The sequence below is a fragment of the Equus quagga genome, chromosome 1 (genome assembly GCF_021613505.1).
Source record: "Equus quagga isolate Etosha38 chromosome 1, UCLA_HA_Equagga_1.0, whole genome shotgun sequence".
Taxonomy (NCBI): domain Eukaryota; kingdom Metazoa; phylum Chordata; class Mammalia; order Perissodactyla; family Equidae; genus Equus; species Equus quagga.
Genome location: NC_060267.1, coordinates 165088953 through 165104995, shown reverse-complemented (window position 1 = coordinate 165104995; position 16043 = coordinate 165088953). Strand labels below are relative to the sequence as shown.

The window sequence follows — 16043 nt, the reverse complement described above, 5'->3', positions numbered from 1 at the left end:
TGGATCGGCTTACATAGGTCTCAGCAGCTGCATTTTTCTCTGATTTCTGCTTATTTTCAAGTTCAGGCAGCCTTAAGGTTCAGAGTAATAAAACAGTGGGCTACTCTAAATGGAGCAATGAGAACACTAATACTTATATAGACTAGCAGTTTGAAGTTTGGTTCGAGAACCCCTCAGGTCCCCCAAACCCTTTTGGGAGGGGGTGCTCACAAAGCTAAAACTATTTTCCCAATTACACTAAAATGTTATTATCTTTTTTTACTCTTATTCTCTCCCAAGTGTACAGAAGAGTTTTTAAGAGGCCACATAGCAAGTGACATCACAAGACTGAATACAGAATACACGAATCTAGCTGGCTCCTAATAACCCAGACATTAAAGATATTTGAAAACACGTAAAACAATGCCACTCTTCTCACTCTATATTTTGTTATTTTTGGTAAAGTAATATGTCATTTATGTTAACATATAGTGGGGTTTTGTTTTGTTATTTTGAAATTAAAAAAATTAAAATTCTCTCAATTTTAATTTGTAATGTGGTAAATATCAGTAGATAGAAACCACATCAACAAAAGCTCTTTGAGATCCTCAACCATCCTTGAGAGTATAAAGGTATCCTGAGACCACAGAGTTTGAGAACCAGTGGTATGTATAAGTCAGTTTTAAAATAGACACCTGTGGCAAAGAGGTTTTCTGTAACTTAAAATTAACTAAAATAAACCATGGGGTTTTTAAATCCTTCTGTTATCTATGTGTTGTAATAAAAATGGTCCCTCCCACATCCCAGTCGCCTAGCTAATAATTCTCTCTGTATAAACAGCTCTCTCCACACGCACACGATAGATAGCTTTCCCTTGCCCAGCTCATTCCCCGGGATGTGTCCATGGTCATAGGGAAGCCATTGGTGGGTAACGACACCTCCACCATCTTCTCCCACTCAGAGAGGCATCTGAGCGGCCTTGTTATAAGAATGGCGTTGGATTCTTTACAATTTAGTCAAACCACTACAAACACAGCTACCTCATTAACAGTAATAAATTACCTACAATTTAGCTCATGATTAACAACTACTATTACATGCAGCAGATTAGACACAGACCACATTTTCAGCTATCTCAAGTTCACTGATTAAAAAACAAAATGACCATACTTCATCACTGCACATCTTTGAGACTATATCTTTACAAAGTTTATCCACTTGACATTTGTTATAATAAATGGTTATTTTTAGATGGATGGCATACCTACTTTAAACGGCTTAGATGAGAAAACTTTCATGACTTAAGCGCAATTAAGTTTTGCTAATACCTGACCCATTTTACCACATTCCTTTGAAGGAAAAAACAAGACTCAGTACTTACACGTCCACCTTCTTCACCAGGATAACCAGGTAATCCGTCAGAACCCTTCTCTCCCTGAGAAGAAAACCAATTGAAATAAATAGCTTAAACTCTAAAGTCTTCATTTCTCAAATCTACCTGAAATAAAAATTGTTACTAGTAGATACACTGGTCTCACTGAGTTGACATTTCATTGAGATTCTGCTAAGTGGTGGGCATGATGTGCAGAGACCTACAGAGACAAAGAGTCTTGGTCTGTGTTAAAGTAAAAACTTGAATACCTGTTTGTCTTCATAGTCCATACATCAACATATTCTTATTTTTCTAAAATATCTTTTTAAGCCATCCTATTGTGAAAATCCAAACCAAAGCTAGTTTCTACTTAATAGTTTAAGGAAAACGGTTAGTACTGTTCAAGAGGTCTTTGACATTATTTTACAAAATATCAGTAAGCAAAGGTGTTAATGCCCATGATGAGAAATGGTTGTTTACTTCTGTATGACTCAGCTATTTAGTCTCCTTTTTTTTTTTAAATACTTCTTCTGAGATACCTAAACACACAAACCATTTCCTCGCAAGGAAGTTTGGCTTGCCATTTTATAGCCGGATGTGTTTATTTAGTCTAAAAACTGGTCAATGAGATATAGCAGCCATGGTCTATTTGTGATCAAGAAAGACATAAAAGTCAATCAACCACTGAATTCTAGCAAACAGAAAGAGCGGAGAAGTCAAGATTTCAGTGCCCTTGAGTTGCAGAGAAAATATATCAACAGGTTCCCAAGTTTGATTTTCTGATTCTCCAGCCTGATATTAAAGAACAATGGGGCGGGGGGGCAGAATCCAGTGCTAAGTCATAACTACAATTTATTTTTCAAAAAGTAACTATACACTTTATACTGTGCTAAAATGAGACTGATCCGCAAAGTCATTAAGAGCTCATTGCAACAATCTCATGGAAAACCTTAGAAAGAGAGAACGTAAAATGATGGGCAAAGCCGGTGGATTTGACTCAACCTTACATGGGGATTTGTGGTGATACCCCCCCCATAAAGCTATAGTCCCTGCGAGAATGGAACTTTGTCAGCCCTGGATATCTGAGGACCGTTTCTAACGAGATATTCTCCCTTAAAAGTGTGAAGTAGTAATTTTCCTATCAGTTAACCCTGGAGCTAGAGAAATGCAAGTTAACCACTCATGAACCACTGACTGTATCTTTCCTCAGAGTTGAATGCTATAATATAAAATGTTAGATAGGAGACAATTTTGTAGACAAGCAGAAACGTCTGTGCAGTGGTGGAATATGTGAAAGCATTTCTCAGATAAACATAAGTAGGCAGCATCCTATAGTGGAAAGAATGTGAGACTTAGTGTCAGGTTGGCATAGGGGTTTAAATCCCAAAATGCCTCTTCTCAACTGTGTGACTTTGGGAAAGTGATGTTCCCTCTCTGACCCTCAATTTCACACCTGTAATATAACATTTACCTCAAAAGTCTGGTAAGAGGACAGAATTAGAAAAGGTGTGTCAAAGACATAACACGAGGCCTGATATGTTGTAGATACTAAAACGTCATCTCTCTCCTTCCCCCATCCACACCCAAGGAATTCTCACCTTCCTGCCAGGGCTCCCACCATCACCTCTGTGCCCATCTTCTCCAAAACACTTTACACACATATTGCAGCATGTTCTTTCTACGATTGTGTTCTGAAAAACAGAATCCATATCACATGTAATTTTTTCACCTGTGTTAATCTACATCACGCTACACACTAAAGAGACAAAATTCCCTCAAGGTTTTAAAAAGTATTAGAATTAATAGACCTAGTGAAGGATGGTGTTAAAAAAAAAAAATACTTACAAGTTGCTTCACTAAGATGCTTGAGAGGGATCGCAGTTTGACACTCAGAGGTTGGTTATATGCAAATCCTCTGCCAAATTCTAGCTCCTGGAGCTCTTCTAATCTATGCACACCCTCCAGGCCAATAATGAGGAGTCCAGAGAATCCTTCAAAATACCAACAGGTGGGCAATTTATTTGCATGTCTTCTGAATGGTCTGTCTTTTTCTCAGCCTCAGATCTTCGTCCATCATCCTACCCTTCCCATATCTTTCACCTGTCTTGTCTCAAACTGCACTTCTGTTAAAATCAGAACTAGCTTATGGCGTGCCTTCTTAAAGAATTGATCTGATAATCTTTCAGTCCTACCGGCTGAAAGTTAAGCAGTTAGGTAGAACCACAAAGGATTCTCAGCTCTCTGATAGCCGCTACTTCTATTTCGCAGAGGGTTTTCATCTCTTATTGTATTAAGATACATCCTTTAAACCCATTCCTGAAATAGACTTGGTTTACTCTTAGAAAGTATGGCAGTCGTTGGGACTGTTCATGAATTTTCCGGTTCTTCTACTTAAGGGCACATGGTAGGATTTCACTTCTTTGAGAAAGTTGTAAATTTTCATTAAGCTTAAATTGTTTACCTGTAAAAATATTATCTATCTCCTGAAAGTTAAAAGTGTCCATATGGCTTGCTCTAACCAATGAAATATGAGCAGAAGCGACATGTGTCACTCCTTGGGAGAAATTTTAAGAGCAATACACAATTCGCCCTGTAGCCTTTCCCCTGCCCCTCCTTCAGCCTGGGTCTTTGGATGGTGAGCATCAGGCAGAGATGAAAGGGCATGAGGCATGAAATGAATACATTCTTGCTGATTTAAGCTACTGAGATTTGGAGGTTGTTTGTTATTGCAGCATAACCCAGCCTATCCTACTGATGCAGGCGCTAGAAGATCACATGGATTTGTCCACATACAGAACAAATGGACAAGGATGTTTTTCAAATATGGCTAGAAATCACTGTTTGTAGAATTTCAGAATAAATATTACTGTTAATATTTTGAATGGTAAATTCACAAGCGCACATTAGCTTTTTGCTATTGTAAACAAGCTGTTTAACAATCTTGTAGTTAAAGTTGTATATATATTCTTAATTATTCCTTAAAATAAATTCCTGGAAGTGGAATTGCCAACCTAGGACATGGGCTGTTTGCAAACTTTTGTCCTATTCTCCCAAATCTCTTCCAGAAAAGTTGCAACATGCAACATTTTAAACTTCCAGTGGCAACCTGTGAGATAAATTCACTTGGGCACAAGTTGTCATAAAAAATATTCCAGCACATTGTTAACCAATGGAAAACATCATCCCCAGAAGAAAATACTGAACATACTCTACTGAGGAGGGAGAAGGGTGAAAAGAGCTTGAACAAGTCGAGTTGCTGGTTGTTCATCCCACGTTTGCTTTGGAGCCTTACTGTGGCACAAAATGGGAACAGCCAGAGCAACCACTCACAGTCGTACAGGTGGTGCTGCCCAAGAACCCAGCTGAGGGAGCTGGCGGGCACCGAAATCCAGCCAGCACGCCGCTCACGGAGCCAGGTGAAGGAGTTGCTTCCACCCAGAGCACTGGGCATCTTTTCCTAATTTCACAAGGATGCCATATAGACTAGCAGGCCTTGGAGATGGAAAAGGAGGAAGAATTAGGAAGCAAAGGATGGAGGAAGGGCAGTGGAAAGAGCAAGGCTCAGCTTTAGGCTGACTCCAGAGTTTAGGAAAAAGAGACATACCAACCCCTAGGCAGCCTAAAAGAGCAAACAACATCCATTGGCCATCAAGGAGGAGTTGTACCTTCAACCCTCAAAGCAGATGCCAGGGTGGTAATTGGTCAGTCCTGTCTCTGTCAGAAAGACCCTTGGTCAGTGTCAGGGATATGGGGCCCTGGGGTCTCTCAGCCCTGAAGAGCCCCCTGCTTTGTACAAAGAGGGAGACTGGGCATCAGCCTCAGGGGCACTGAGCTCCAACCACCTGGGTTAGCATACAGGAGGCTTAATGGAGTCCAGTGCATCGGGAAATCTGAAAGAGTATCTCAGCCCCTGTGGGAGGAGCGAGGCCCACGCAGGGCAACTCATTGTACCTACCTTTGCTGCGGAGAAGCTCCGATGTTTTCTTCAGTCTCTCTAAATCATCATCCAGTCCATCTGTAAACACTAAGAGGACCTATTGTTTATGAGAGAGAGGGGGATGGAGGAAGGGGAGATGGAGGGGGAAGGGCGGAGGGAGTGAGGAAGGAAGGAAGGAGACGGAGAGGGGAAGGGGGATGGGAAACATGGCTGTTATAAATTACACATTTCTTAAAAATACAAGAGTAAGCTTAGCTTTTCTGGTTGTATCCCGCCTTTCACCCTCTTCATTTTTACCCCTTCATTTACTTGTTCTTTTATTACCCATTCACTTTTACTTCAACCTCCCCACCCCCCCCAAAAAAAGAATTTGAACCAGCTTAATGTGTTCACCTAAAAATACCTTCCAAAAAGGCGTTCTATCTTTATCTTACAATATTCATCTTTATCAATGCAAAAATACCAAAATTTTATTGTATTTTCTACAATTACAATCTGTCACTGTTAGTCATAGAAAAATTTAATTTAAAAAGTGAATTACATTAGTCAAGAAATAAATCCATTGGATGTATGATCGAAGGGAAAACTAAATGTAACTGTCAAAGTTTGGGGATGTCATTCCTTAACAGACATCACATGAGATCTTTCCAGCTCTGTGGACTTCTGTGGGTGTATAATTCTGGGGCACCAGCAAGGGAGGAGATGGGCTACGCTAGCCAGTCATTAGCTGTCACTAAAGATGGTTCAAACTGCTGGCTAGAAAAATATGGCTCTACTCTACATGGCAATGAGTGACCATAGGAGCTAAGGAGTCTTAAAATATCTTCCAAGCTGTCTTGGAATGAATTTCTTCAGTGGAAGACTCTGGATCACTAAACTGTGGGCAACTTGAGAGCAAGGTCTTTATCCTTTTATGCCTACTGGCATCATTCAGCACAGAGCCTCTAGGGCTTAGTAAACATTTGTTGATTGAATGACAACACTTCTCTTGTTGGTCTTTTCTGGGTAAGACTATGTAGGATCTCCAATGAAGAACAGTTTCCTTGGCCTCAGTCACAAAAGCATTATCCCTCCAACCCTGCCCAATGGCCCCCATGACATGGATTCTCGGCATTTATTACCTTCACTTTAGCAGAAGAGAGGCGAATAGAATTATCTCCCAGGGACTGCAAAAAATCCACATCCAAATGGCTGCTCTTGGCAGCCTGATGAACCAAGAACTTCTGAATGATCTCATCATTGTACTTCTCAAAGCCTGAGTCAAAGATAAGCTGCCCATTTGGGCCAGGAACCAAATAGCGGAACATCATGTTGAACTGCCCAGAAACGCTACAGCTGATGTTGGAAAGCAAGGCCAGCTGTTGCATCAGCTGTGGCAGCAACCTTTGAAGCTTCTGCTGAACTTGCCTTGTGGGGGAGGAGATATCAATTCCTACAGACAACTCTACGTTGCATCCTTTGAAAGTGGAAGAGAAGTAAATCAAATTAGTCAGCTATAGAGGCACAACCAAGCCCAGAAGATATCAACCAAGCTGGCCCTAAAAGAAGAACCCCCAGCCAACCCACAGAAGTGCAAACTAAATAATGGTTGTTGTTTAATTGGGGGGGGATGGTTTGTTACACAGCCAAAGCTAACTGATATAATAAATACTGTTTCATACCTCTACGCTGCTGCAGATTCTATTCCCTCTACCTGGAGTGTCCTATCCCGCCCCCTCCACCCCAGTCTGGTTAACTCATACACGTCCTTCGAGGAGCAGGTCACGTAACCCCCTCTCAAAGCCTGTCTGACTCATGTCCCTAGCGCTTCAATCAAGTTATTAAATGCCCCTGCATGTCCGTTGTTACTTTACTTGACCTTCTCTCCCACTAAATAAAGATTCCTTCATAGTAGGGACTATGTCATCTTACTTTTCCCATGCCTAATACAGAAGCTCATCACATGTTTGACAAATGAATGAAGAAAGAAATATAAATGAGCCTTGAGTTTCTTTCAGCTCTAGCTGTACTATTTCCTTCTCCTCTGGAAGTTTCCTTCCTCATTCGCCACCCACACATAGACCTTGTTTCAGGAAACCATATCAGAAAAGATCAAGACTGAAAATCACGCTCAATTTCTGTTTCTTCTACTTGAAAACTTTTAAGCCTTCACAGAAGGGTACAGCCAGAATCTGAAGGCCCATTGATCTTTCAGACTACACCCACCCTCTCACAGGTGAATAATAAGGCCATCCACAAAATTCCACTGAGGAGGCAAAAGTTGATTGTCACAGACACACCTGCATTAGAATCTAGATGAATGACTTAAAATGTCAATGACTTAAATGTCAATTATAAAAGGGCCACAATTATTAACTACTTCTAGACAAAAAGCATAGCTTGGGACTCTCCAGGGCAAGCCAGGACATGTGGACATTTTCTCCTTAGACCAGCACTCATTGGACTATTTGGCTCAGAATTAATAAAAATAAAACTGCAGCTATTGGGGGTGGGCAATTTTGAGGAAAATAAGTAAATACTAGACTCTTCACTAATGAAAAAGGTCATGGATGGTGGCTTAAACTTTCTCAGGGACCTGAGAGTCATGGCTGAGCTGTGAGTTTTCAATCCTCGACATATTATACTCCATGCTAGCTGGCCAGATACGTTTCTGGAATTGCCAAGACAGAAAATGACTTCCTCCTCTCCTTTCATGTAAAACATCTTGGCTTTGTTTTAATTTTTTAAATCTCTAATTGAAATTCACCAAAAGGAGTTTTCACAGATGTAAATCTCATTTCTATATCGGATCTAATTTCAGAAAAAAAGGAATTTCCTTTTTGTAGTATAGTGTATTATTCCAACATTTCTAATCTACATTTTCCCCAGGAACTTTGTCAGCTGGGTTTATTTTGTAGTGGAGAGGGTTGAACATTGCCAGATAACTTCTGAAGTTTTTATAATTCAGCTTTACTATTCTAGAATTCTAGAATTAATTAGGTTCAAGCCACTATTAATGTACCCAGCTAATTTTATCAAAAATGTTAAAAGACAAAGATAAATATAAATCCTAATTTACTACATGGAGCAAAATGAACTGAAAAGAGAAGCTGGAATCCTATATCTCTTCTCTTCTCCCAGGATAATACCCAGGTGCCTATAAACAAAAAAATGAGACTTTGATCCCTGAAGAATCTGAACTGCCTAATGCAGGATATCCCATAATCCATGCTTATTTAAAAACTAATTTTACACATGTATTCTTTCCTTTTCAATTGATTTTTTTTTTTTTTTTTTTTTTTTTTTTTGCTGAGGAAACTTGCCCTGAGCTAACATCCATTGCCATTTTGTATGTGGGTTCCTGCCACAGCATGGCCCCCAATGAGTGGTGTAGGTCCACGCCTAGGAACCAAACCCGGGCCACCAAAGCAGAGCAGGCCAGACTTAACCACTAGCCACAAGGCTGGCCCTCAATTGATTTCTGAATTCACCAAGGACGCTGCAAAGTAGTGATACTCTTTAAATGGTATAAGCAAAAATATTGATTTAATAATCCAGAAAATTGGCTCAGGCTTTTGACACTAAGCTACAGGGAAGTTCAAACTCTGCTGCCACTATTTCCCATCTGTGTTTCTTACCCTCTCTCTTGTTTTTCTGATCTGGAAATTGGGTATCATAATAATAGCATCTGCTTCCCATGGGGCTGATTTAGAAATATTAGGCTTTATGGGTTCCGTTATATACTCGTCTATACGATATATAGTATAGTATACTATACTATACTATTTTATACTTCTATACTATACTATGCTTCATTATACCTCACTATACTACACCACACCACACCATACCATACTATACTACCCTCCTACTCAAAGTGTGCTCTGAGGACAAGCAGGATCAGCATCACCTGGGAGCTTCATAGAAATGCAGAACCCCACCTCAAGCTACTGAATCAGCATCTGCATTTTAACGAGATCTCCAGGTGATTCAAATGCACGTTAAAGTTTCAGAGTCCCCGCTATGCTCTACTGTACTATACCAAAAGGCAATATAGGACAGCATTTACTACACAGACTGTAGACCCAGACTGCCTCAGGTTCAGATCTCAGCTTGGGCCAAATAATCTGACTTTGCTGTGCCTTGGTTTCCTCATCTGTTAAATAATATTTATTTCATAGGGTTTTGTGAAGATTAAATGTTTTAATATCTGGAAGCCCTTGGAACAACCCTTGGCACAAGAAAGCACTATCTAAACTTTAGCTATTCTGCTCATAACGTAGTTGTGCCACAGAATCTCACCACTTGTGGGGGAGATGTGGGTTCATCCATGAAGACCTTGGGTCGATCACCCACTGAAAGGCAGGACTCAGGAAAAGAGCAGAAGAGCAGACCTAGGCTGTCAGGAGGAGGAACCCTTGTCTCTGGGCCTTGCTGTTTGGGATGAAAGCCTGAGGAGATAAAACAGGACTGAGGATGACCTCAGTCGTATGGGAGCAGATTGGCAACAACATAGAGAGAAGACCCCTGTACAGAGCCACAGAGAAAAGACAGTGTGTTCTATCTCATAAGACAGCCTGTCTGACTGATACTCTCTGCTTCGTTTTCCCTTTCGATATGCCCAAATCTTCAGTAAGTTGTGTTTACACATTCCACTCCGGTTTCATCTATCTACAAAGAAGAAAGGGAGGACTTTCGAGAGACAGAGTTCTGAGAAGTTTTGGGCCTCTGGAGTCCAGAGTGGCGACAGCCGTGGGAATGATTAAAAGAATCCCCAGGGGAAGGTAAGTCACAGCATCAGGAGTTCAGGCCAGATGTCCTCCCCACACAGTGACCCTCCCTCACTCCTCCAACTGGAAGGATCAGTTTTGTTTCATTGAGAGAGCCAACAGTGTCCCTGACATCTATGACGGGCTTATGGATCAAATAACAAACCCTCTGTCACTCACCTTGTGGAGTGCAGACCTTATAAAGAATTTCCTTCTCCAGGTTCTGCAAGGACTCAAATTTTTCTTCATAGTACACTTTGTCCTGGTCATTGGTAATCTCCAAGAGCTGAGAGTTTTTGGCTTCTCCCACCCCAATGGCAAAAATAATTACATTTCTGTCCCTGAGAGCCTTAGCGGGTACGGCTACATCATCCCGGGCCACCCCATCGGTGATCACAATCAAATACTGAGGAACACTGGGTCTCCCTCCTCTTGAACTGTCAAAAAAGGGCAGAGTGAAATCAAGGGCTTTCCCAGTGTAGGTGCCATGATAGATTTGCTGAACATTCTCGATGGCTCGCTGAATATCCACGTTTGAGAAGTATTGGTTGAGCCTGAATTCTTCCTGGGGGCTTGAGCTGAACTGCAAAAGGCCAATCTGAATTTCATCAGCACCTATATTGGATTGGCTCACCATCCTCTTCATGAATGCCTTCATCTTTTCAAAGTCTTTTGGGGAGATGGATTCTGAACCATCTATCAGGAAGATAATGTCAGCTTTCCTTTTCTTACAGGCTGTGGGAAAAAGGAGCAGAACAGAACATTCACTCAGAGCCTGAAACCAATTAATTACAAGGCCCCAGGGACAGTCTGGGGTGACATATACACAACATGAAAATATTTTTACAGGGGGTCAAAGAGGAAGTCAATCAAATAAATTTTCTGTGACCCAGCACAAACCAGTCTCAAAATAAGACACAGCTGTATGATAAAGACATAAAGTTTGACCGGCTTGGTTCATACTAGGCCATGGTCACTCTGTGTCCAATATTCACTTTTGGATCAGTGAATCCACACTTCGAGAATGAAACCTATTCAAATAGATTAGACATATATACTTGGAGAGAAAGATTAAAGAAAAAAGTTCTTACTCTCTGAGGAGCAGACATCCCGTACCACTTCTTGTTGAATGGACTTCAAGGAGTCAAACTCATGCACGAAAAACATCTTGTCTTTAGCTATCTCCTTAAGTTGAATAGTGTTAGCATCTCTGACTCCAATAGCGTAAATGATGACTCCATCTCCCCTCAGTGCCTCTGCAGCTTCAGCCACCGGATCCGCAGATTTACCATCAGTGATGACTAAGAGATACCAAGGTACATTGCTGCGAGCAGTGTCTGCAAAGACTCGAGCCATATTACTCAAGGCCCGACCTGTCATGGTGCCGCCTCCCCTCTGCTGGATGCCATCAATGGCTACCTTCATCCTTGCTGCACTGGAATACTGGCTGAGGATAATTTGACTATTAATTCCATCTGAGTACTGAACAACTCCAAACCGTACTCTGTCAGGTCCTATATGGAACTCGTTTATCACCCCTTTCATGAATGCCTTCATTTCAAGAAAATCTTCTTGATTGATGCTGCCAGATCCATCTATAAGGAAGTAAATATCTGCCTTCTCAATGTGCACACAGCCTAGGCAATAAGAAGAGCAACCCATTAGAACAGAGTGTGAGACGGCACAGCCAAAGCTGTTGATCCTGATCTGCATCCACACCCCCGCAGCACTCATTGTTCCATTGAGAACCAATAGCTTTCTACCGAAAGCACCTGTGACTCTGCCCAAGGCTATTGTCTGGCCAGGAGCTTGATCAGCCCATACACTGGGCAGGCCAGAATACCTGGGAGTGAATTTGGGAGCAACCACCAACCAATGATTGACAGGGGTTGATGGATAAACACCCCAGCTTCCTTGCCCTTTGGGAGGTGAGTTCTGCATAGTTTCCCTGAGGCCCCAGCAGAACTGAGACCCAGTTGCCCACAATAACCTACAATAACCTGCTCATGCTAACTCAGCCTGTATTGGCTGTCTTCCCTTCCTCTCTCGCATCTCCACTCCCCCAGCAGTGTCCCCTGGGGTCACCTCCCAAATAATCACTTGCATCCAAATCCTTATCTCAGAGTCTGTTTCTGAAGAACCTCACTTAAAACATGAAGTAAATATTACTTGACATTTCTCAAATGAGGAAGTTTAGAACAAGCTAAGAGTAAAACATCAGAGCATATCTGAAGCTACGAAATGTCTCAGGATCCAATATTCCTGCTTCCCACGCAAGTCACACTTTTTAAATACATGGGCAAAAGACTGCATTTTCTGAAATTTAACTTAGTTTAATTAATTTAAAACTTTCTGTTTTAACTGAGGCTTTCTCATATGAATCGCTTTGTATTAAGGCCTAGACTCCAAAGGGCAAATGGCTCTGCATTTAGATCCTGTCTCCACCACTTACCAGCCGGCTTGTCCCTTTGCATCTCAATTGCCTCATCTGTCAAACAAGAATCTTAACACCTACTCAGTAAGTTTATTGTGAGGATGAAATAAGGTCAGGGAAACACAGCCGAGCTGAGTATTAAAAATTCACCGTTAAGATCATCCAGTGTTCTATTTTTGTCACATAGCAGATTTCGCAAAAAGAATGAAACATAGTTTTCTCCTTGCCCCTTTCATTAAGGGCAGCCCAGTCTTTGTTATTAATCTCTGGATTCTCTTGACTCAGGGAAGGATCAAAAGCCTTTTCATGCTTCCTGGTTGAGAGGGAAACGGTCTGAGGCAGGCACTGGGCTCCCTTGCTCAGACCTTCATTTGGAAAGAGCTTGTACACGCAACATGTGGGACATACTTAGACTAGAAAAAGTATTTGTTGTTCATCTGAATGAAATTCAAATTTAACTGCACATCCTGTGTTTTATCTGGCAACCCTCCCCTAGAGGGGCAGGCACTGGAAGGGATGCGAAGAGGAGTGGTCTGCCCCGATGGTAAGTGTTCATTGAATGCTTGGAGAATGGAGGGGAAATTATAGAAAAAGAAGGCAGAAATTCAGACCTTGTAGCAAGCCAGCACCCACTGGTGACAGGTGGATGGCTGCCTGAGGCTGAGAAAAGGACCGCTGTGCAGGAAGGGCCATCTCTGTAGCCAGCCCCGGGCAGCAGTGGTCGAGGAGGCTCCCCTGCAGCCCAGGGCCTTTGCCCTGACAGTGTCCAGAGGAGCCAAGAGTCCTGAATATTGTCTGGCACTACACGTTCCTGCTAATCTTGGCAGATGGAAATTTGGCGAGTCAGGGGAGAGAAAGAGAATGTTTTTTACAAGCTGGATGCTGCTATGCATCCACATCTATTACATACACAAAGTTCTTAGCAGAGTGTCTGACACATAGCAAATGACCAACAAATGGTATATATGATGATCATTATGATCACCCAGGACAGAATTCTGGTAAAATTGCCCCAACTTCTATTTACCTAAGCTACCCCACCCCCAACCACTCTAGACTTCGGGCTGATTTTCCTGATTCCAGGTTTATTTTTAGCTGCTATGCAGTCTGGGAAAGAAATCAACTCTCAACTCTTTATACTGTTTGTAAGTTGTGTTTTCTTCTCCCCTACAGAATATAGGCAGGGGATGTACAAGGAAATAAAATTCATATTTAACAATTTTGTTCCCCATTCCCAGAAAAGAGAAAGGGACTGAAAATACAGGCCAGAGAGAAAGAGGAGAATTTATTCAGATATTTCAAATCTCTAGACCTCAGCACAAGTAATCAAGAAACTACAGGATCAGTTAATGATTGTTTTAAGAAAAAAAAAAGGAAAGCTCAGTGATTTCCCCCTGATGATATAATCACAGCCTTGAATTTTTAAGTTAATTATCTACACTTCAAGCTGTCATCTTCTTTCTATAATTCTGATTTGAATCTAAGAAATACTAGCATAGGTAGACAAAAATAGACAAGTAGGTAGACAGACACACAGATATTTATAAGAGCCAGTAAGTGGCAAATTTGGGATTTAAAATTCAGGAAGTTTGACTCCAAGGTGTATATACTTAACCATTATGTTTTTTCTGGTATTTTTTTTTTAACTACGTGTATAGTAGGAGCTCTCCTAACTGACCTCCTCTTAAATAGCTCACCAGATAATTGACGTTCTCCCTTCCTTCTGTAACACACAAGTGATGCTCCTCCAGTACATCCAGAGCCCTCCTCTGGAGCAGTAGGACATCATACAGTTCTGCTCCCCTCAGTGGAAGAATAAGCCGACCAAGACCAAAGTGGGTTTGTCCCCAGCCTGTTTATGGCAGTTTTGTTATTATAATAACACAACAAATCAAATATGGTACAAATCAATAGGACATGAGTGTGAATAAAACAGGTTTATTGTGTCTCTGAAAATCAGGTTAACTGCTTAGAAAAAAACCAATAAAGGCAAGGTGTTTTAAAAGAAATTATTGGTGTACTAGACAGCACTACAAAGATTGAATTTTTGAGATCATAAAAAATCAATAAGGACTTCTATACTCAGATTGTTTCAAAAGTGGCTAAGTTCTCATCTCACTTCAAAGAAACTGAAACTGGAAATTATAGGAAATACAATATTGGATGACTGATGAAGAAAACATAGGGAACTCCAATCAGCAGGGCTCATATTCAAAGAAGCCTTGGCCTTACACAAAAGATTGCCAAATTAATGTTCATTTATTATGCTTTAAGTTAAAATTTTCCAATTTCAAGAATGTGTCTATCTCTTTAGAAATAATTTTCTTCTTTAAGTGATTAAAGGTTTGGTCAATCCATTCTCAGATCCCCAGGGCTTTACTGTAAATACACATACGCATATTTTCATCAAACTCTTAAAAGGCATGAGGGTAAGACAGAAGAGGGAGGAACGCTCACTTTTTACTTCATATTCTCTGAACTATTTGGAATCAAGACAAAATAAGGATTTTACAAGTTTGTGTTTCTGTTTCTCAATGATCTGACTCCAAAATCTTTTCTTCGATGGAGGGTAGAGTAGGTGAATGAATGGAGCAGCAGAGTAAAGATTTTAAAAAACAATCAAATCTGGGAAAGGTCTTCCTACCTTCTTGCAGGGCATTGCCCATCCTAGAAATGGAAGCCCTTGTGCCCACAATCTCAGGGCAGAGCTGGTTCTTAATCTTGCTTCCCACAACGGAGAGTTGCAAAAATGATTCCAGGAGGATGACATGCTTCCAAGGAGGATATGAGGCTATCTTCTCCAGGTCCTTACTCTCTGAGGCAAGCTGGGTGCCCACTGCATAGATAGTAACCCCTGCCCTCCGGAGGAGAGAAGCCGGTCTGGACACATTGTCTTGGGAGAAGCCATCCGTGATGACCACAGCTATCTGCTGTACACCTTGCTTGGACCGGCTGCCCTTCTCCTGAATGAAAACCTCATTTCTTAGGAAATCCAAAGCAGCCCCAGTCTTGATCCTTCCTCTTTGTCCCTGGTAGGTTAATTTGTCCAAACGCTCCAAGACTTTGGCTGAATTCTGAAATGTATCCAGTGAAAACTCAAGTTGTGGTTCCTCACTGTAGAAGACCAAGCCAATTCTCACAGCATCAGGATGAATGCTTAGAGAGCTGATGGTGGTCTTCAAGAAATTGACAACTTGTTGGAAATTCAATCGTCCAGCCCTGCTAAATTCCTCAATGAGGAATACTAAGTCAGCTGGGATAGCAACTGGACACACTGTAAAGAAACAAAACAGAAAGAAGGGCTTTAGCGTGAGAACAGGGGAATAAAGGCAACACTCATTTTGTACATAAAAGTTGTATTATGCTATATTTTATATACTGTAATAATATATTTACTACTATGAATTGTAATAATATATATTATACTAACATATTAATGCAGTTTAGAATTCAGTAGAAGCCTTTATGACCATCATTTGGCACGATGGTCAAAGAGCATCACAGAGTTCCTACCTATCTCAAAATTCTTCACATGAAAAAGTATTCACATCACTTGCAAAATCTGTAAATACA

At 41.1% G+C, this 16043-nt stretch overlaps 1 protein-coding gene across 1 annotated transcript in view; it reads right to left on the bottom strand.

The window, feature by feature from the left end:
- The window catches only part of LOC124227056 (collagen alpha-4(VI) chain-like), an 86153-nt gene that overhangs the window by 57637 nt on the left and 12473 nt on the right, over nucleotides 1-16043 (bottom strand). The window contains exons 5-12 of the mRNA XM_046640992.1: nucleotides 15115-15744; nucleotides 11128-11673; nucleotides 10217-10771; nucleotides 6410-6744; nucleotides 5307-5385; nucleotides 3197-3342; nucleotides 2950-3042; nucleotides 1361-1414 (exon numbers count right to left, since the gene is read on the bottom strand). Of these exons, the coding sequence (XP_046496948.1) occupies nucleotides 1361-1414; nucleotides 2950-3042; nucleotides 3197-3342; nucleotides 5307-5385; nucleotides 6410-6744; nucleotides 10217-10771; nucleotides 11128-11673; nucleotides 15115-15744 (2438 nt within the window). The remainder of the gene's footprint in view (nucleotides 1-1360; nucleotides 1415-2949; nucleotides 3043-3196; nucleotides 3343-5306; nucleotides 5386-6409; nucleotides 6745-10216; nucleotides 10772-11127; nucleotides 11674-15114; nucleotides 15745-16043) is intronic.